At 46.1% G+C, this 20823-nt stretch overlaps 1 protein-coding gene across 21 annotated transcripts in view; it reads right to left on the bottom strand.

Moving 5' to 3' along the window:
• Positions 1–20823, bottom strand: part of nfasca (neurofascin homolog (chicken) a) — a 98461-nt gene that overhangs the window by 35775 nt on the left and 41863 nt on the right. For 10 of the 21 annotated variants that reach the window (XM_035387911.1, XM_035387903.1, XM_035387910.1 and 7 more), the window contains exons 1-8: positions 19890–19925; positions 13121–13295; positions 9378–9395; positions 7245–7350; positions 5013–5209; positions 4025–4147; positions 2441–2611; positions 1586–1636 (exon numbers count right to left, since the gene is read on the bottom strand). In XM_035387911.1, the coding sequence (XP_035243802.1) occupies positions 1586–1636; positions 2441–2611; positions 4025–4147; positions 5013–5209; positions 7245–7350; positions 9378–9395; positions 13121–13214 (760 nt within the window). In that variant the 5' untranslated portion in view covers positions 13215–13295; positions 19890–19925. Of the gene's footprint in view, positions 1–1585; positions 1637–2440; positions 2612–4024; positions 4148–5012; positions 5210–7244; positions 7351–9377; positions 9396–13120; positions 13296–19889; positions 19926–20823 lie in introns of those variants that run through there. The other 11 variants (XM_035387897.1, XM_035387896.1, XM_035387895.1 and 8 more) reach the window with 5 other exon arrangements.

Below are 20823 nucleotides of genomic sequence, written 5' to 3' on the forward strand. Positions count from 1 at the left end.
AACTTGATTGGTCAGTTCAGCTATTCAAGCTGACTAAGTCAGACAGGTAACAGATCAGCAGGTTTATACTTGCACCTATACAGACAAAAAAATAAGTAAATAAATTAGAGAACAGCTATAAGTGCAATGGAAATATATATATAAGATTCCACCGGACTCTACTCATTGAGGCAGAGAAACACAGAGAAGACTGAAGTCACAATGCTGCCATGCTGACTTCTTCAGACCTTTATCAGACAGTGAAATCTGGAATGTATACTACAGTGAGACATTGATATTAATATGAAAGGACATTATGACATTAGCCAGAAATTAGGGGTTCCATAGAGAAGGAAATTAGTTAACAACAAGTCAACATCTTCCCATTAAAATGGACAAGAAGAATAAAAACACAAATGACAAAGGAAAATGACATCAGACATTAAAAAAAAACAAAAAAACAAACAACAACAAAAAATTAGTGACAGATTTTAAAAATTATCCAGAGTTATGGAGAATTAACTCAGGAAGTGGGTTAAAAACTTAGCCGTGTCAATCCGTGATATCTGCCTGGGACCACTTGCATGGATAATTCCCCCACGCACTGAACCTGAATCAGTTTTAAAATGCACCATGTGAACGTTGAGGTTCAGCAAACTGATCCTGGGTCAGCTGTAGGCCTGCGGGATGCACCTGCCCTCGACTGGGATTGTTGAAAAATAAAGCAGACCGTGTTCACACCAGGGGATTTATATAGAATTACTGCAGTGCTGCACAGCTGTCCAGGATGGACAGATGCCGTCTATTTTTGAACATCAGCTGATCAAACGAGCTTAAATCCTTACCCTTGAGAGACTGCAGTTATAGGAGAATATCCTTTTGGCTTAGTAGAATAGTAAAACAGTTTTTTTTTGTTTGTTTTTTTTTTTGTCTGTGCTCAGAGGTGCTCATTGCCCCTGATTTGTGACGGATATGTCCACCTGGCTGTAGAACAGGGGCCACAAAACCATAATAGCCATGGAAACCATAGTGAGATCCTTGTGATATCCTGCCTGGTCACAGGAAGTCAGGATTTTTCAGTTCCTGAAAGAGCTCAGCTTGCACATGCAAGGAACGTAGCGGCGACGTAGCTTAGCAGGTAAGAGCGGTTTTCTGGCAGTCGGAGGGTTGCCAGTTCGATCCCCCGCCCTGGGTGTGTCGAAGTGTCCCTGAGCAAGACACCTAACCCCTAACTGCTCCCAACGAGCTGATTGGCGCCTTGCATGGCAGCCTTTCACCGTTGGTGTGTGAGTGTGAGTGTGTGTGTGTGAATGGGTGAATGAGAGGCATCAATTGTAAAGCGCTTTGGATAAAAGCGCTATATAAATGCAGTCCATTTACCATTTGGATACACAAGCGACAGATCCAGTGACCCCTACGAGAACCACAGGAAGCCTTCAGGAAGAAGCTATACGCATTAAGTTGACCCACATCTGTGAAATTTGAGGTCTGAGAGCAGACACTCGGGCAATCGGATGTGCGATGTGCAGTTAGGCGAGGTGGTTATTTAGTTAGACGGGTTAGGTGAGACACCACGGTGGCTACTGGTAAAGAACTACAGACTCACCACTGTACACGTCAGTGTGGTTGAACCATGACGTGTCATTAAAGGGCTCTTCTGCAACAAAACAACACCAGGCCTGTCACAGCACGCAATGGAAGAAACCAAACTAAAAACAGATACGGGGGGAGGAGGTCAGGGTGGGAGCAGGAACAGGGCTGCACCATGGGAGAGCTCATGTGGGGGGAGCTATGCTACGAAAAGTGAAAATGTCCACCACCAACATCAAATAAACATGCAAGGAACAAAAAGGAATAAACCCAAACCCAAAAACAGAAAAATAAATATTGCTAAAAAGGCTAGAAAACTATCAAATTACAGCTCAAATATGAATGATTTTTTAAACAAAAACCAAAAATCACTCTGATAGAAAATGAACAGGAAATGACAGGCATGGTGCTGTCTGTTTCTACTGTATGTCCACATAATTAAAATAATACTCTCCTTGGCAAACTAAAAAAAAATGTCACCAACCTTATTAGTTTCCAAGGCTGTAAGATCAGTTCATTTTTAGAAAATTAAAAGTAAAATGGTGAACACAAACAACCATAGCATATGGTGAAAGTAAAACAAACAGTGGACAGTAAATGTGCGACAAACTGATTAGAAATCTGTCATACTGCACTGTCACCACTAGATGGCCATATCACATGTTTTGTGTGTTCACACTTCCTTGTGGAAAAGCACTCAGGGCTGTTGAGTGTCTGCATGTGAGAGCACAGACACATACTTCCCCCCTGACTACTGAATCCAGAATTCAGGGTTTTAGCATAGAAAACTATTTTAGGATTTAAGATGGCTGACCTCTGTTGAGTGCTAATGCCCCCGGGGCGCACACAGACAGAGAGAGGTCACACTCACTCGTCTGGACTTTGAGGGTGAAGGGGTTCTTCTGCTGGATGGTGTGCGTGAACTGGAAGCGGGCGTTGCAGCTGTAGTCGGTGGCGGCGTCCCTGGCCAGGACGTTGGAGAAGTACAGGTCGCCGTTCAGGCCCATGGAGACCCGGTCGTCCTGGGCGATGGGCATCATGGCTGGCCAGAGGGAGAGTCGGAACCAGAATTAAAACAACACGGCAACTCTAAGGCCCCGCGTTCGGACCGAAGGACCGCGACGCGACGAGCGGCATCGGGCGACTCCGCACACCGTTCTAAAAACTCGCCGCCTGCGACCAGACAAGCTGCATCGCCTGCGAAGGTAAGCGCTGACATCACATGTTCTGAGACGGGGGGGTTCACGCTGCTGCAACTCCTCTCTGCAGTACTAAAAAACTGCTTCATCGCGTCCAGAATCTGTTGTCGGGACAGGGCTTTATTAGTAACAGCAAGGGATCGCTAACTGGAAATTGGACTGATCATAACCCAAATTATAGTGGACGGTACGGTGGTGCTGGGGGTAGCGAATCTGGACTGGACCATTCTGTGTGGAGACTCTAAAGACTCCACACAGACTCTAAATTGCCCATAGGTGTGAGTGTGTGAGTGAATGAATGGTGTGTGTGCCCTGCGATAGATTGACGGCCTGTCCAGGGTGTGTTCCTGCCTCTCGCCCCAATGCACGCTGGGATAGGCTCCAGCACCCCCCACGACCCTGCCCAGGATAAGCGGTTACAGATAATGGATGGATTTGATAACCCAAATATTTCAAAGTTGCGAGGGCCTGTTGATAACTTTGCCACTCCAGGCCACATTACTGCACAAGATGACCACCATGCATTACTGCACAGCAGCAAATCACGGCAGGGCGACTACGGCAAGCGTGAAGGACAATAATCCACCGCAGCGACGGTAATCGATTTTCCATGAGACTCGGGACAAGGTTAGCGGCGACGGGCGGGGGGACGGGACGTAACGCATGGAGCTCCAGCGGCGGGTAATTCAGCCCGGGTCAGGGGCGCGACTTTGCGGAGATGAGACCGAATGTGACAGAAAGCCCCACCCCCATCCCCACCCCATCCCAGACCGGGCCGGGCTGGGCTTCTGTGCTTCTGAGCACTCAGCTATTCCTGCAGCTGTGCAGAGCTGGCTCAGCAGAAACATTAACCGTGTGGCGGACAGCGCGCATAAATATCCCTGCACACCGTGTTCGGGAGAGTGGAGCTCGGCAGGACCGGGGCGCGTGGGGGGTGGGGGGGGTGTGTGTGCGGTAGAATGGGGGGGAGAGAGAGAGCATAACAGGAGCTATGTCACAGACAGCACAGCAAGGTGGGGGCAGAACACTATGCGGGAACAGTGGAGGAAATGTGGGGAGTAGAGTTCATGGGGGGTGGGGGGATTGGGGGGTGTACAGTAGAATGGAGAGGTGGGGTGGGGGACAGCGCCAGGAGCTAAGTGACAGACAGCACAGCGAGGTGGGGGCAGAACATGATACGGTAACCGTGGAGGAAATTTGGGGAGGGTAGAGTGAGTGGGGATGGGGTAGGGGTGGAGGGGGTGGGGGGCACTCACCGCTGTTCATCCAGAAGGTGAAGGGCGGGGGCAGGCCGGGCGGGGGGTTGCAGGCCAAGATGAGGGGGGAGCCCTCCGCCACCACCACCGGCTCCAGCAGCTCCTTCGGCCACAGCGGGGACTCTGAGGGGGAAGAGTCAGGACCGCGGATCAGAAACCTGCCTGGACATCTACTGGGCTAATCAATACTAGCCTCGGGGAGGGGGGGGGTGATATGATACTGGGGCGCTCGCTGCAAGTTTGCAAGCAAAGCGTTATAATTGTAACACGGTGAGACTTCTAAGGATGCAGAACAGAACAGAATGGAACAGAACAGAATAGAACAGAATGGAACAGAACAGAATAGAACAGAACAGAATAGAACAGAATGAAACAGAACAGAATAGAAAAGAATAGAATGGAACAGAACGGAACAGAACAGAACACAATAGAACTGAACGGAACAGAACACAATAGAACTGAATGGAACAGAACAGAACACTATATTGTTCATTAGATACAGCCTAATATAAAATGGAAACCTTCCTTAAGCTTTTTCAGCACAGACAAAAAGACATGGCTGAAAGGAAAGTACGTTTACAGTGTACAGTAGGTTTACGGGTATTACAGCACAGTTTCTTGCATTGCATGTTCACATTTTAGGCCCGCTCTTACAGTATGGATTAATGGGACGTGCGTGCGGTACGTGTGTGCAGTACGTGCGTGCGGTACGTGCGTCCGGTACGTGCGTGCGGTACGTGCGTCCGGTACGTGCGTGCGGTACGTGCGTGCGGTACTTGTGTGCGGTACGTGTGTGCGGTACGTGTGTGCGGTACGTGTGTGCGGTACGTGCGTGCGGTACGTGTGCGCGGTACGTGCGTGCGGTACGTGCGTGCGGTACGTGTGTGCGGTACGTGCGTGCGGTACGTGCGTGCGGTACGTGCGTGCGGTACGTGTGTGCGGTACGTGCGTGCGGTACGTGTGTGCGGTACGTGTGACAGGCCCTCACTGGAGACGCGGAGCAGGATCTTGTTGGACAGGGCCGTGCCGAAGTCGTTGTTGGCGAAGCACTGGTACTCCCCCTCGTAGTCCTCGGGCCGCCCCCCGCTGCGGAACCCGATCTCCAGCGTCCCGGACCGCCTGCGCACGGACACCCGCGGGTCCTTCCCCACGTTGTAGAACTTCCCGTTTCGCCTCCACGAAAACCTGCCACAGCGACGGAGAGAGAGAGAGAGAGAGAGGGGGAGAGAGAGAGAGAGAGAGAGAGAGAGAGAGAGAGAGAGAGATAGAGAGGGGGAGAGAGAGAGAGTGAAAGAAAGAGTGAGAGAGAGGGGGGGAGAGGGAGAAAAAGGATAGAGAGCGAGAGAGAGAGAGAGGAAGAGACAGAGAGAATGAGAGACAGAAAGAGAGCGTGAGAGAGAGAGAGAGAGAGAGGGAGAGGGGGAGAGAGAGAGAGAGAGAGTGAAAGAAAGAGTGAGAGAGAGAGGGGGGGAGAGGGAGAAAAAGGATAGAGAGCGAGAGAGAGAGAGAGGAAGAGACAGAGAGAATGAGAGACAGAAAGAGAGCGTGAGAGAGAGAGAGAAAGGAAGAGACAGAGAGAATGAGAGAGAGAGAGAGAGAGGAAGAGACAGAGAGAATGAGAGAGAGAGAGAGGAAGAGACAGAGAGAATGAGAGAGAGAGGAAGAGACAAACAGAATGAGAGAGAGAGATTGAGAGGGGTGGGGGAGAGACAGAACATTGTAGCGGTACTGTCATGGTATTCTGCGTTGATATTTCATAAGACTGACGCTGCATGGAGGAACACCAGGTGATCAAACCCATTCTGTGAGGGCCCTGTTAGTAAAGCTCACAGAACAGAGAGATTCCACTCAGGTCACATGACACAAGACCACCCACGGCTACACGACCTTCCACACCTGTACACCACAATCACAATTTGCATAATTTCCCCTGACTGGCCAATTAACAATGCAGTTACGTAGTCATGGCTTTGGGGTCACTGGGAAGATTTTCAAGGACATCCCCAGTCAGCCCCTGATGCTAAATAAATGCCCTACCTGAAGGCTTATTAAAAGATTAAAATTAGAGTACAAACCGTTGTTGTGAATGATTTAATTTCATGTTTCAGCCAAATGCATTCCTGACTTCTGCATGAATGGCCAACTGGGTAAATTATGACATCACAATGGCTGCCCTGGGTTACCGGGAGGTGCCAGTTATGTAATGTCCCGAAGCAGGACGAGACAAACAGTTCCCGTTGAATGGCACCACTGTCCTCGGCTGGTCAGAGCCAGGTTACGTAAGGGGACAGAGGGCAGGCTCTGTCCGCCCGCATCTCGAACCCGTGCTGCAAATGCCAACGGGCGCGGGGGGGGGGGGGGCCTGGGGTGGCAGACAGAGGCCACAGCCCTCTCACATTTACCAATAAAAAAACCTTCACTGTTCGTGCACAGACTAATGGCTGTCACTCCCAATTAGAGATGGAGGGAGATGGAGGGGGAGGGAGGGAGATGGGGGAGATGGAGGGAGATGGAGGGAGATGGGGGAGATGGAGAGAGATGGAGGGAGACAGAGAGAGAGGGAGGGAGACGGGGGGATGGAGGGAGATATAGGGAGATGGAGAGAGATGGAGAGAGATGGGGGGAGATGGAGAGAGATGGAGGGAGGTGAAACACAAAGAGGGACCCAGAGTGTGGGACAGTGGCAGAGAGGAATGCCGGGCAAACAGGGGACAGGGGGCCCATCGTCAGGACGGAGAGATAAACAGAGACAGAAAAAACGAGTGAAGGAAGGGGGGAATGGACATACAGAGCCAGAAAGACGTACCACGACCTGTTTTTCTTTCTTCTAATTTTAGGAACTGTTATTACTGAAATTTGCTTATTTTGGACATATCCTTGTGAGGGACAGCTCACTTCAATGCACACCATATCCATCTAGACCAATCAAAATTATACACTAACACTAACACACCACATGTGATTTGAATGAGAATGGGTCTGATAATAGCTGCACTCATTGTTCAGGGACATAATGCACCTCTGAATTCCAGTTTCGGGGGGGGGCGGGGGGGGGGGGTTGGTGGAGGAGACAGAACGGAGGATAGAGAGAGGTGTTGAAGAGAAGGTGTTGAAGCTAGAGATAGGCGTGCACTGTTGGCCTTCCAGTCAAACAGGAGAAAGAGGGAGGGAGGGAGGGATGGAGAGGGACGGTGAAAAGGGGATCTTTGTGCTGCCTTACGTCGGCACTGGGTTCCCCTTGGCCTCGCACTCGATGATGATGTTATCTCTGGGGTCCACAATGTAGTCCTTCATCGACTGCTTCACAATGGTGGGGGGCTGCTTCACTGGAAAGGGGCACAGAGAGGGGGGAATATGACCTCAACCACTCTGGAGGGAAAATATCTTTATCTGTGAAGAGTACGTTTTCTGGAATGTATTTTATTATTTTTTTTTTTTTTGGAAAGTATAAAATCCAAGTTAGAAGCTACAGTATGTTTACACGGGGCCTCGTATTCCACGTCTAATCAGATTAATAGCCCGGTCAGAATGAAAATACCTCACGTAACAAACTTAATCGGAATAAACTCTCTCATTCCGACTGAAATTTAATTCGGTTAGAAACGGGAGGTGTAAACCTTTAGTTATTCCCACCGACAGGAGAATGTTACTCGTGTAAACGCTTGAATGGACTGCTTTATTTATCTGAATGGGATAAATATGCTTTCTGCGCACGTTCATTCACAGCGTAAGTGACGTCGACGAAGACACGGCTGGTCTGCCGGCGACTCACTTACCCTTTTGGGAACGTTAAAATGATTGAAAATCATGAAACGCCTCGATGGTCAAAAGGCGAGCGATAATGAGTTGTTCAGTGAGTGTGTGGAAAAAAAATTAAGTAAAGGAGAATCACAATTTTGTGATCTTACACCTTAAAGAGTAACAAAACAAGGAAGGGTTTTGAAAAATCAGTAATTTGCAATCCAACCTTACTCTAAGTGACCCTAAGCAAATACACTGTAGTGCGTCCCAAGGGGAACTGCTTGTCAAAGGGTGATTCATAATCTCTTACTACAGCGTGTTCAAACAAACATTTTCATTTAGGTTTTATTTTCTAATAATAAAATCTGAGCGCCTTTTCCTATTTAAATTTGTACGATAACAAGCTTAATCAAACTGATTAGGTCAAACGTGTTATGCAGTTAGTTACCCGAACAGCACACACATGCGTGATAATTCAGTAGAGCCACACAGAAATCACTGGGAATTTTCATACTTTCTGGGTTAACACCCCTACTTCTTTTGAAAAGTGCCATTGGATCATTAGAGACAATTAAATATGAAATAAATGATTCTCTTAAAATCTGTGTGTCTGATAAATTAATATTTATTTATATACGCTTGTATTATGCTACTGAAAGATAGCTGTATTTCAATAACTTAAAGACACAGGAAATTCTACAAAGAAAAAAAAAATCCAAATTTCACCTTCACTGTACTAGTAGCATTAAACATATATATGAAATATATTAAAGATTCAAAGGTTTTAATAAAAAGGAAAGTGATTCGTCAGATAAACCATGTGACTGGTAAACATGAAGACATTTATTTAAAAAAATGTAAATGTAAAATGATTTTTACAAAAAACACCAAGTGGCTTTTTGCAAGCTCATTGGACTCTGGATATTTGGGGTTGTAACACCCTGTCCCTGTTGCCTTTATCCTTTGGAATCTGAGCAGCTGTGTTCAGTGTACCTCACATATTTAATTGTCCATTTGCTCAGAAACATCTAAATTGCTGTCAACATCACTCCACTTCTATTTCACTAAGCAGCTAGCACTGGATAATACTTACAGTAAAAAAAAACAATACACCAAACAAGCTCCAAAAAAGATCTGAACAGAACATCATATAATATTTTCATTCGCCGTGATAATGCAAGCTAGAATGCACATATCCTTTACACACAATAATTTCAAAACATAAGATGGGTTTTGGCATTGTAATCCGATACAATTATCATAATTGTGAAATATGCTAGTGGTGATGTAGTGACAATAAATGAATCATTAAAGGGAACCTGTGGGCCTTTCTGATATATATATATATAATGATATAATATATGATTGTTATTATAATTTTTTTTTCATAACTACTGAAGTCAATCTACTAGCTTTACGCCTGGTACAGTATGTACAACCAATCACCTTTCCTTCCCAATTGTTTTTTTTATCAGTTATCCTGAGCTGTGTTCTGATTTCCTTTTTTTAATGCAGAGTATATTACAGCAAGGTACAGTAAGTGTGGCAAGGCCCAGAGGCCCCAGGTTCACTTTAACGCAGGCGAACATCTGGGTCAGGCAGCAGGACTTACGTTCTCGTTGGATCATTGCTGTTAGTTCCAGCGGGGACGACAAAAGAGTAGAGAAAGAGAAGAGGGTAGATGGGCTTGTTAGTGATATTAGGGTAACCATGGGCAACAGTGATCTACTATCAGACATCCCTCTAGTGTTCGTGTTACATGGTTATGCATTTGCTAAGACGGGTCTACGTCGCTAATGGAGTAGCCACACAACCGCCCACAGTCGACAAAATCCATTAGACAGCCATTCATCTGCATTAGTCATCAGCGGAGAGGTTAAACCCTTTCCACAACAACATTTATATTTCCTCATCCTGTGGAAATATTCCTGCAACTACAAGAAAGTCAAGACATGAGGATATACATTTTTTATGGGGGGGGGGGGGGGGGGGGGGGGGAGATACATACCTGTTAAAATCATCCGGAAGGGCGCATCGTGATTTTCACAAGAGGGGGGCGTCAAGTGGAGAAAACAAAAAAAAAAAAAACACAGAAAAACATAAAAAACAAGAAGAGATGTTGGTCAGTATTTGGTCAGGTACAGCTGATCTGGAACATGATTGGCCAGCACAGACACAGGGGTAATTTGAGAGAGTGGACAAAGACTGATCCTAATAAATCTGACTGATTATCCGAGCGCATGATTAGAAAGTGGGCGCCTGTTGTTTCTCTCTCTGTGGCTACAGCTGCGATGAAATCACTGCACTGCTGCTGTTCAGGAGCTCAGGACGCTAGCCGCTCGCCCATTCCGCTCCGTTAGCGAGCCGCGGCATCGCACACAGAGCGCTGGTGGCGGCGGTTCAACTGTGACATCATAATTGGCCCGCTCGACATCATCCAGAGAGCCTTGAGCTCTCACTCCCCTCGACTGCACAGACAATGGACGGATTCACTGGATGACAGTGGCCTCCACAGACGATGGATGCGGATGAAATGGGGAGTTCTGAGGAGCGCGATGGTGGCACCAGACAGCCGAGCGAGCCAGAGGCCTGGGGGCTCTCTGGCAGCCCCCACGGAGGGAGGGGGGGGAGGGGGCGCTGGACAGGTTTTTGGGAAACCCCCCCCCCAAACCCCAACTCACGGCAACCCCAATTATTAGAGAGCACCCAGGGAAGAGGGCGTGTATAATTATGTAGGGGGTGGGGGGGGGGGGGGGGGGTGGTGACAGAGATCGATTCCTCCATATTTCAGAATGCTACAGACTACACAGGGCTTCTCAGATATGACTCTCTTGAGATTGCCTTTCATTTCCTAAAGAAAAAAAGGATCTTTAAAAAAAAAATAAAAATACTCCTTTTCCAGATGGCTGTTCGATTCATATTTGTCTGAGGGTTAGCGGGGGTCAAAGGTCACGGAGGACATCCTGGACATGGCAAATGGAGGGGAACATCCAGGCTGCTAAACCTACAGAGATCAATACGCCCATGGAGATGTGAGACTGTGACGATAGGCAGAATAAGAGAAGGGGGTCATGGCATAAATCATTGACAGATTCTGCCTTTATTCTGGAGAGCATGTTCGCTAAGCGGAACGTGCCACCATGCTGGACCCTCTGTGTTCTCTCTCTACACGCACACAGTTTGTTTCTGGGCATTCGTCCCAGAGAAAAAGAAAGTACTAAGACAGAAGGACAGTGTGTTTGCTACTCTTGAACATTCCAAAATATATTTGGCCAATTTTTTTTTTTATCATAAAAAATGGACATATTGTGGACAAATGATCTTGATTAGTGTAATATTCTGGGCTATTTAATTTTTTAATTAAATCAGTTGAGAACGCACAAGCAGTGGAATAATCAAACATGTAATTGCTTAATGTTTACTGCTTAGAAGAAAAGAATTAAATGATAAGCAATATTGCTGGTATTTCATTAACAAACTATAAAATTACTCTCCACACAGCAAACGCGTAACAATTCTGTTTAAAACCGTTTAATCCGTAAATAGAGCAATGAGGGTTTGAAAATGAAAAAGACTTGTTGGCTAACCTAATGAGGGACTGGAGCACAGCAGCACTTACGACGTTGTAATTAAAACCATTGCTTTAATTTGAAAAAAATACATTCACAATCTGTGAATGGAGCCGTGTGATCTTGGCATGAAATATTAAAAATACTTCCAGGAGACAAATGAGACGGGCAATGCAGCTTCCAAAACAGCTCATGAATCATACTGAGTGCATGTTACCATTCAGTGAATTCTCCATTTTTTCCAAAGAGTGATGCGATGGTGATGAGGTTTGGATGAGTTGGGCGGGGGGGTGGGGGTGTGATTAGCAAATAGCTCATTCATAGACTCCAGTCCCATTGCAGTGAGCGACATATGACTGTGTATGTGTGAAAGAACTATTTCCCACTAAACAAAAACAGCTCTCTCCATTTGAGCTCAGCTTTCTAGTCTTATGACTCTCTCTCACATGTGTTGGGGGTTAATAATGCACATGAAAACCTCCATAAATTATTCAGACTTTTTAACCATATTTTTTTGAGTAAGAAATTTTAAAAAATCTGGGTATTCTTTCGTCAAAGATAAAACACAAAGGAAAGGTCGCCCTCCACGTTTCTGTGGAAACGAAATGCTATCTGTCACTGACAGGTCCAAAGGTGACTTTGGGTCAGTCTTCGAAAGCGTTTCTTCGTCCAAAATATGGGTGTTTCTTAGCATCATCAAATAGACATATTTTTCAAAAATGATCGGACAAGCAGTGAAATTCAGGGTGGCACATCAGGCTGCAGCACTGGCCCCCTGGTGCAGAGATTCAGTCTCTGATTCAGAGGTGCAGTCCAGATCCAGTTCTGCCGATGTCAGCAGAAACCCTGCCCGGGGCGGTCCCGAGCGGAAGCTTTCTGCGTAAGAGGCCCCACTCCGAGCGGAGAGAGGCCGGGATGGTTTTAATCGGCAAGGCATTTCCTGTCCAAGAGCGAAACGGCAGCCTTGCCGTCCGATCGGGCAACCATGCGGTGCACATGTAGCATCTGCATGCGATTAGCAGGCCTTACTGTACGCGCTAAGGGACTGCAGCTGGCGGACTACAGACCGAACAGAGAGAGGAACAGGGAGGGGAAAAGAGAGGGGAACAGAGAGAGGAGCAGAGAGAGGGGAACAGGGAGAGGAGCAGAGAGGGGAACGGAGAGAGGGAAACAGAGAGAGGAGCAGAGAGGGGAACAGGGAGAGGGAAACAGAGAGAGGAGCAGAGAGAGGGGAACAGAGAGAGAAACAGAGAGGGGAACAGAGAGAGAAACAGAGAGGGGAACAGAGGGAGAAACAGAGAGGGGAACAGGGAGAGAAACAGAGGGGAACAGGGAGAGGAACAGAGAGAGGAACAGAGAGAGGAACACACGTTGCAGGCACGTTTGGGCACATGCTCGTCTGAGGAGTTTTTAAAGGGGTTTACAGTGATGGAAACAGGCCTCCAGCTGTGACTGGCTGTTTCAAGTTAGGGAATAAAGGCCAAATATTGGGGAAAGAAAAGTAATTATTAAAAAAGGACATCAACATTCCTTTTATCTACATATGTTACATAACATAATTTAGATAAAAGAAATCGCTATATATACTGTATATGCTACATAACATTTAGCGAGTGTACGTTATATTAAAACAAATAAACAATTTTAGCATTAGCGGGCCGTAAGGATTCATTTTGAACTGATTTAACTACTGGTACAATGATTCAGATTATTTACAACGACTTCAAATGCTAGCCCAGCGGAGGTAGTTGTCGGTGTAGACGTGGCTCGGCTGTGAGTTACTCACGGTCCAGCGGGACCTCGATCGCGCGCGCTTCACGCCAGAGAAGCAGAAGGACCGTCAGCCCGGCGAGAGCCGCCGCCCGCCCCCGCGCCAACATCTCTCCTCCGATTGGCCCCCCACCAACTCTGCCCTGGTCCCCGATGGGCGTGGTCACGGTCGTTTCAGCTACGCCTCAGACCTGGAAGACAGACGCAGCAGGTTAGTGTGATGGACTGGGGAGGAGAGGGGAAGTGGGGACAGAGAAACAGAGGGTGCACTTCAATCGCTTGTTTTTTTTTTTTTTTTTTTTACCTCTTGCTTCCTTCCCTTGAAAAAAGCGAAGCAAGGAATAGACATAAGAATGGAGGAATCGAGGAAATGTGTAATTGATGATGACCCATCAATTACAACCGTGGCAGACAGGGGCAGGTGGATCCACAGGTTGATCGTTCATACCTCACGGGTTCCAAAAAATAAATAAATAAAATTCCGCAAAGGATGCACTCATGTTTCCTTGCTCAAGCATCCTTCCTGAATTTCTGCAGTAAAGGGCTTATGGTAACAAACAAATAAATAAATAAATGGGATTCCTTGTTAGTATGCTACAGTAGTTTAATTATTGTTAAGACAATTTCAAGTATTAATTAATAAGAAATCACAGGTGGTCTGAGGTAGAATCATTGGGGCATAACCATTGCTTAGGACAGGTCAGTTGCCATTGCAAAGGAGAGAAAGGTACACGCGAAAAAAATCAAGTTCCTATAACTGATCCGCTTCTCTGTGAGTACATCACAGATGCCGGGGAGAAGGCAGCCAACCCCTGAAAAACAGCAGATGGTCAGGTGAGCTTTCAGGGATGAAGAGGAAGCTATGATCTTCTTCCTTAGAGATCAACCAGAACCACTGAAAGTGTCGTTTTTACTGCTGACCTATTTTGGATGCTTGTTAACACACCAGTATTTAAATGGCACATTTCCTTCAACAGAGTCAATCAGATTTCCAATAACAGGATGTAATTTTACTCCCTAAGAGACGTTCAAGTGAGCTAGAAAGCATTTTTTCCCCATCACAAGCTTCAGACTTGTTGTTCTTTGAAATAAAATACTGTACACCATCACAACACAGCATGTGGTAAGCCCATCTGGGAGTTGTTTCAAACATAAATGAAAAACATAATTAATTATTAATAAGCCCTTGCATTTTCAAAAAAAAAAAAAAAAAAACTTCACATGATTTTTGTCTTTTATGCAGAGCTCAGCATTATTTCCGATATACTTCAATTAATTACTATTAATTACGGTTTACATTGTATTGTTGTGACAGAACGCATAGTAAACATGATAATTAAATTAATCACTCCCCATTTGATTTCACAACGCCTTTCACATAAAAACCAATGGGGCATTGAAAGTTTTTTTTTTTTTTTTTTTTACATTAAAGAGATTATAATTTCAAGCAATTAAAGTAGTCATAATTCAGTAATTAACTGGAATAACTGACTTGAATGGAAAAACACTTTTAAAGTAACTGTTACACACAGTATATGAAATGGCTATGCTCAGCTATGTTGAAAATCTAGAAGAGTGCTGAACTTATCCTGTTCCAATGAAGATTCCATTGTATGTTTAACGGACAATGAAGACTTTCTCTATTCTACGTCCAAAACACACACGCACACGCCCTCCTCCTCCCACACACGCACACAAACCATCTGCCATCAGCTCAACACCATTACCCTCGCAACCTTAATGTGCCCCACAGGGAGGGCAGGGATATCCCAGCATGCCATATGCTGCCCCTGTCAATCACGTACGGCTGAAATGAGAGCCAATGGGGGTTTTAGAGAGCCAGCACACTAACAACTAGCTTACAACTTGTAGCTTGCAGCATTCCACTGTAGAACCTAGGCCAGACCGTCAAACCAGGTAAACCATGTATCCGATTGGCTGATTGCTGTACATAGTCTCATTAGTATATGTGGCAGCAGTATAGTACAATGGTATAAATGGTAAGGAACTGGTCTTGTACCCTGAAGGTTACAGGTTCGATTCCTCCATTAGGACACTGTCGTTGTACCCTTGAGCAAGATGTTTAACCTGCATTGCTTCAGTATGTATCCAGCTGTATAAATGGATGCAGTGTAAATGTTGTGTAAGTCGCTCTGGATAAGAGCGTCTGCTAAGTACCTGTAATGTAATGTAATGGCAGACTTTCAGTGACGAGTTGGCAATAAAAATCTAATCTTCCCTTTCATCAACGTTCCTTTCACCAACATTACAGGGTCGGCAGTGTAGAGTAACAGTTAGGGAACCAGGCCTGTGACTCAGGGGCTGCAAGTTTGATTGCTGAGTGTTCTTAACCTAAATTGCTTCAGTACACATAAGGCCATAAAAATGGATCGTACGCCGCTCTGTAAATGCAAGTCACTCTGGATAAAAGCACAATCTGTTAATGGTAATCTGTAACATACAGGCGACGTAACACCAAATCTATGAAGGTCACTGTGGGTCACTGGGAGTTTCACATCCATAAGGCATCCATTTTTTTATCTTGAGCCGAGGTAACACTGCCAAGAGCTCCACGTCTAGCACAACCAATCAAGTTTAATTCAATTTCAAGTTGTGTGCTAATAACAGAACGCCCATTTGTTTTTCTATGGCCTCTTACATAACTTGACTTTTACCTTTACACGTTACATAAAGGCCCAGTTTGCCCGTTTGCTGTTCAGGTTACGTACTTTATACAGCAGTACAAAGCTATATAAGACTCTCTGGACACTAAACATGGAGATGAGGGAAACCCATCTGCCACCTGTGCAGACCCGACTAACCCAGGCCTGGGGCCTGAGGATCCTGTTTATCCCAAGAGAAAACTGGATAACTACTGAGCCAGGGGAGATGTTCTTCACCGGTGTGTCGAAAAAGGGTTTTAATCTAAATTAGAGGTGGAGGGTAGAGCCCCTGGGGTGGGGTAGGGCCCATTTTGTTGAAGGAAACATTTGATGGATAAAACAAAATGGCTTCAGGACTCAGTAGGGTAAATGTGCCCCCCATTTGCTGTAGCTTACGAAGGCAAAATTACACTTCCATTGCTACTGGGGGGGGGGGGGGGGGATCTGCACATATTGTTTCCATGGTGATACTGTGGGCCAATAATTCTCTACACTGGAGACCAGGCACCAGTAAGAAGCAAGATGATCCCAACGTCCTGCCCACCTGTTTTCCGTAAGGTCTCCCAGGTGGTTCCATTTTCCTGATTTACAGGTTATCTAAACACGGTCCAGATTCTCAAAGTCAACCGAGGATCAACTCACCAACTCATCCAACCCTAACGTCTGAATATGCAACCCGCAAATGTCTGTCATTACATTACGTTACATTTATTTAGCAGACGCTTTTATCCACAGCGACGTACAAAAGTGCATAAGTGCCAAAGTTCATTAGAACAACTACAAAACACAGGTTCGATAATTTATTTATTTAACCTTTATTTACCCGGGGCAGGTTCGCTGAGCACGGATGCTCTTTTGTAGGAACGCCCTGCTTCACACTCAGACACATTCACACCTGGGAGCTGCCCAGTACAACCACAATCCTCTATTGTTGGCCACTGAGCAGCTCCACTGAAGGGAGAGGACATTTTTTTTTAGCCAACTGAATCAGGATAAGGTACAATACTCATTTTGTAATAGTTATTCATAGCCAAGAACACAAAGTCCAGAACATTATTCTGAGTGGGGGGAAGGGGGGGGGGATCTGTGATCACAGTTCCTGGTCCCTAGCACTGTCGCTTCTAAGACAAATAAAACACACTAATTCTGTATATTATCTCTCGTACATTGTACGATTATGCTACAATAACTCATAAATATCGCTTTTTTTCATAAAATACTCGTTTCAGCCCTTAAGATTCCTAGGGCCATGCCACACATGGCTGCCAAACACGTCCGTTATCTCGCGACTCAAGTGCAATATCGTTAGGAATTAAGAGCAGATGTGAGTAATCTGCCTGGCGTGAGTCCCAATCCCCTGGCCGTACTCATCCACTGCTTTTCACCGCACTGCCAAACGTATCCTAATGGGAGTGCAACACATGCTTTCTATAAAAAAATCCTCTGATGCGTGGATAATATTTTTAGCCACACAGAGCAATGTGTGGGCCACAAAACCTTGTGCCGCAAAATCTTTTCATCGCATGCGCAAAATCTTGAAACATGCAGCCCGTTGCGTCTGCATGCGGCTGTCTCTCAGCTCCAAACAGCGTGGTAGGGCACAGTGTTTAGAGAAAAGATTCAAACAGCATGGTAAGACACATTTTTTAGAGTAAAGACCCAAACAGCATGGTAAGACACATTTTTTAGAGTAAAGATCCAAACAGCGTGGTAAGGCACAGTGTTTAGAGAAAAGATCCAAACAGCATGGCAGTGCACAGTGTTTAGAGTAAAGATCCAAACAGCATGGTAGGGCACAGTGTTTAGAGTAAAGATCCAAACAGCATGGCAGGGCACAGTGTTTAGAGTAAAGATCCAAACAGCATGGTAGGGCACAGTTTTTAGAGTAAAGATCCAAACAGCATGGTAGGCACAGTGTTTAGAGAAAAGATCCAAACAGCGTGGCAGGGCACAGTTTTTAGAGCAATCACTGTCATCATTCACCTCATGTTTGGGCTGTTTCAGTCTTTCAGAAGCACTCTTTGCCTTAGTTTACATTCGCCTTTAATGCCTTGTGGTTGTTTTTAAACGATAAACTTTTTAAACTGAGTCTATTTTTAGGTTACTTTTCATTAGTCAGGACAATCCCTTGGGTGAAAATATGTAATCTCTCTCTGATTTTTTTTTTTAAGGTAAACTTCCCAATTAATTCATTATTTCCAATTCAGGAGTTAATAAGATTTTCTTAATCACCTTGCATTTTTCTCATAACATGGCTGACAAGATTACATTAAAATTGAAAATACAAATATTAGCAATTTTAAAAAGTAATATTTTCATCTGAATGTGTCATGAACCAGCTTTGGAGGAGATTTTCTCCTGTAGAAATGAGCACCTAAAGTTTCGTGTCACCCCACATCATTTACAGAGCTCTGGAGAGGGCAAGCGTAGTCCAGCACAAATGCTACACTGTAGCCAGAGGGCTAACGCAATCTGGATCTTTTCCACACTTCAGTTTCACTTATACTTTCAGATTAAACAGTAAGTAGGCTATACATTTCCCTATTCACTTCACATAGTCACTAATATAATTAAAATCATTACATAAACAGAAATTTCCACAGCAGCTCACAAAATACAAAAACACCTTTTGCACGAGTACAACTAAACACAGTGTAATCAATTAAAGGGTACTCATTTTTCATCAAATTATTCTTTGCATATTTCATCTTACCTCCATATTTTATCTTATACCATAGACAGAAACACGTGTTTTGCAGTCTTGTTGTCGGTGCAACCCTTCCAGTAAAACAATGACCACGGAAAGGTACGTGCTTGCTCAATTATGGGCCAGAGATTTTTTTTTTTTTGAAAATGGAAAGCAGCACGGTAAAAACCCTCTTGAGTCCCACTCTGAGGGTGACATGCGCTGGGACAGTTCCCCACAATGGTTTTGAATAGTCCTTGAACAATAATGGATTGGTGGGGGGAGGGGGGGGGGGGGTTTAAAAAAAAAAAAAGTCTGAAGAGGAGGAATTATGTGCGATGCGGGTCGGGGTGAATTAATATCACGAGTAAGCTAAAGCCCATTAGAGGAGAGAAAGGTACTCCATGGTTCATGACTGTAGGTGAAGAGGCATAAACTCGTGGTGCCGAGACAGACAAAGGCTCACAAGTGTTAAAGAGGGTTGATGACACGTGTTAGAAAAACAGAAAAACTCCCGTCAGAGCCAGAGAATTAACCCCAGCCTTTTGGACATCCTGAGCACACACACCGACAGAAGCTTCCTCCATCCATCCATCCATCCATTCATTCATTATCTAATCCGCTTATACCTGGGTCAGGGTCGTATGGGGGGCGGGGCAATCCCAGCATGCAGGGTAACTCCAGGTAACTGACGTCAGATTGATGACATGAGACGTTCGAACCCAGCAAACGGCCCTTAGGTAAGCCCTGGGTGTGTTTACATCACACGGCTGCCTGAGGCTGCCCCCCTGAATCCACTGCGCTAAATTACCCAGCTAAACGGACGACACTGAACCGGCCAGTCCTGAGGAAACAAAGCTGGACGCCAGGGGTGGTCCTGGGGGGGGCAATCACTGGGCCAGAAGATAAAAGGAAATGGAGAACAAGTATGCCCTGCAAGCACCTACTAGCAGCCAAACAACCAAAAAATGTACATTTATACACATTACGTGTACATGTGCAGCTTTTGAGGGACTCAGTACTCCCTCTAGCGCATTGGTCTCCTGTCTTATCCGAAAAGGGCTGGCGCGGGTGCAGGTTTTTCGTTTTAGCCCCGCGCTACGAGAGCCGATTCAACAAATTCACGAACCGTCGTCTTCACTCAAGACCTCGGTAAGTAGAATCAGGTGCCGGAGAGCCGGGCTTAAAACAGAAACATGCTCCCACACACCTGCCCTTTTTGGATAAGGTTGGAATAAACCCCCCTGTTCTAGCTACTCGGAAGCAAAATGAAAGACTACATTATAAAAGAGGCATTAAATCAAGCTGCAGCCTCCCGTGTGGATTCAGCTGCAGTTCTGCCGGCCGAAGAGTCCGCACCGTTAAAACACTCTGAAGTGCGCAAAATTAAACGAGACGCAACTGCAGTCGCAGCGAAGAACCACTAGGGGACTTACGCGAAACTGCAGGGGTCCCGGGGCGGCTGCAAGGGGTCCCGGGACGGCTGCAGGGAGGACAGGGGCGAGCTGCAAGACCTGCGAAAAAAAGGAAACAAAGAAAGAAAAACCGATAAATAAAAAATATATATATTTTTTTTTTTTACAATTCTAACTGTGATCTTGGTTTTATTTCTCAGAGATAAGTAAATGCAGTCACCAGGCGGTAAGTGCTTGGATACCCCTCACTGTTACTCCAAACGCAGCAACAGCACCGTAAATTCACAACCGTTCGTTTCTGAGCGCCCCCCCCCCCACAGCCTGTTCACTGCCTGCCAATCTGATCAATAGCGCTCACTCAGCAAACGCTTCCTCACACCCCCCCCATCCCACCTCCCCCCCCCCATCCCCCACCTCTCCCTTCACCAGCCTCACAGTTCCGCAGCAGCATCTTACCGTGTGTCAGAGTCGCTAGTGCACACAACGAGCCTGCCTGCCTGGCAGCCGAGAGCGCTCTCTGCTCGAACCTCGCGCGCCGGCTCATTTAAACACCGCGGAGAGGAGCGGGGGCAGGCCAGCCGAAACAAAAACCGCTCTCCGTCTCCCAGGACCGCCGAGCGGTGCGTGGTTCTGAATGGGATCCAGCTGTGCCTAGCGGAACATACCGTACTCGCCACTGCCCATTGAGAAGCCTCCCGGAAAGGGACAGGCATGCGAAATGCATGCGCTCCTCCTCCGCGCCAATCAAAGTGATGGCGCATCTGGGAGCGAGTAATGCGAGATCGGACCGCGGTGGAGAGCACATGTCAAAACACCAAAGGATGGGGGACGGGGTGGGGGTGTAAGGGGCCTGTTCATGGTCCAAATAGCATATCCACATGTTTTCTTTTGTTCTATAGAAGTGCAGCTCTGTCCCAAGGAAAACACAAAACTATCGTGGGGTTTCAGACAAAGT

The sequence above is a fragment of the Anguilla anguilla genome, chromosome 13 (genome assembly GCF_013347855.1).
Source record: "Anguilla anguilla isolate fAngAng1 chromosome 13, fAngAng1.pri, whole genome shotgun sequence".
Classification (NCBI taxonomy): Eukaryota; Metazoa; Chordata; class Actinopteri; order Anguilliformes; family Anguillidae; genus Anguilla; species Anguilla anguilla.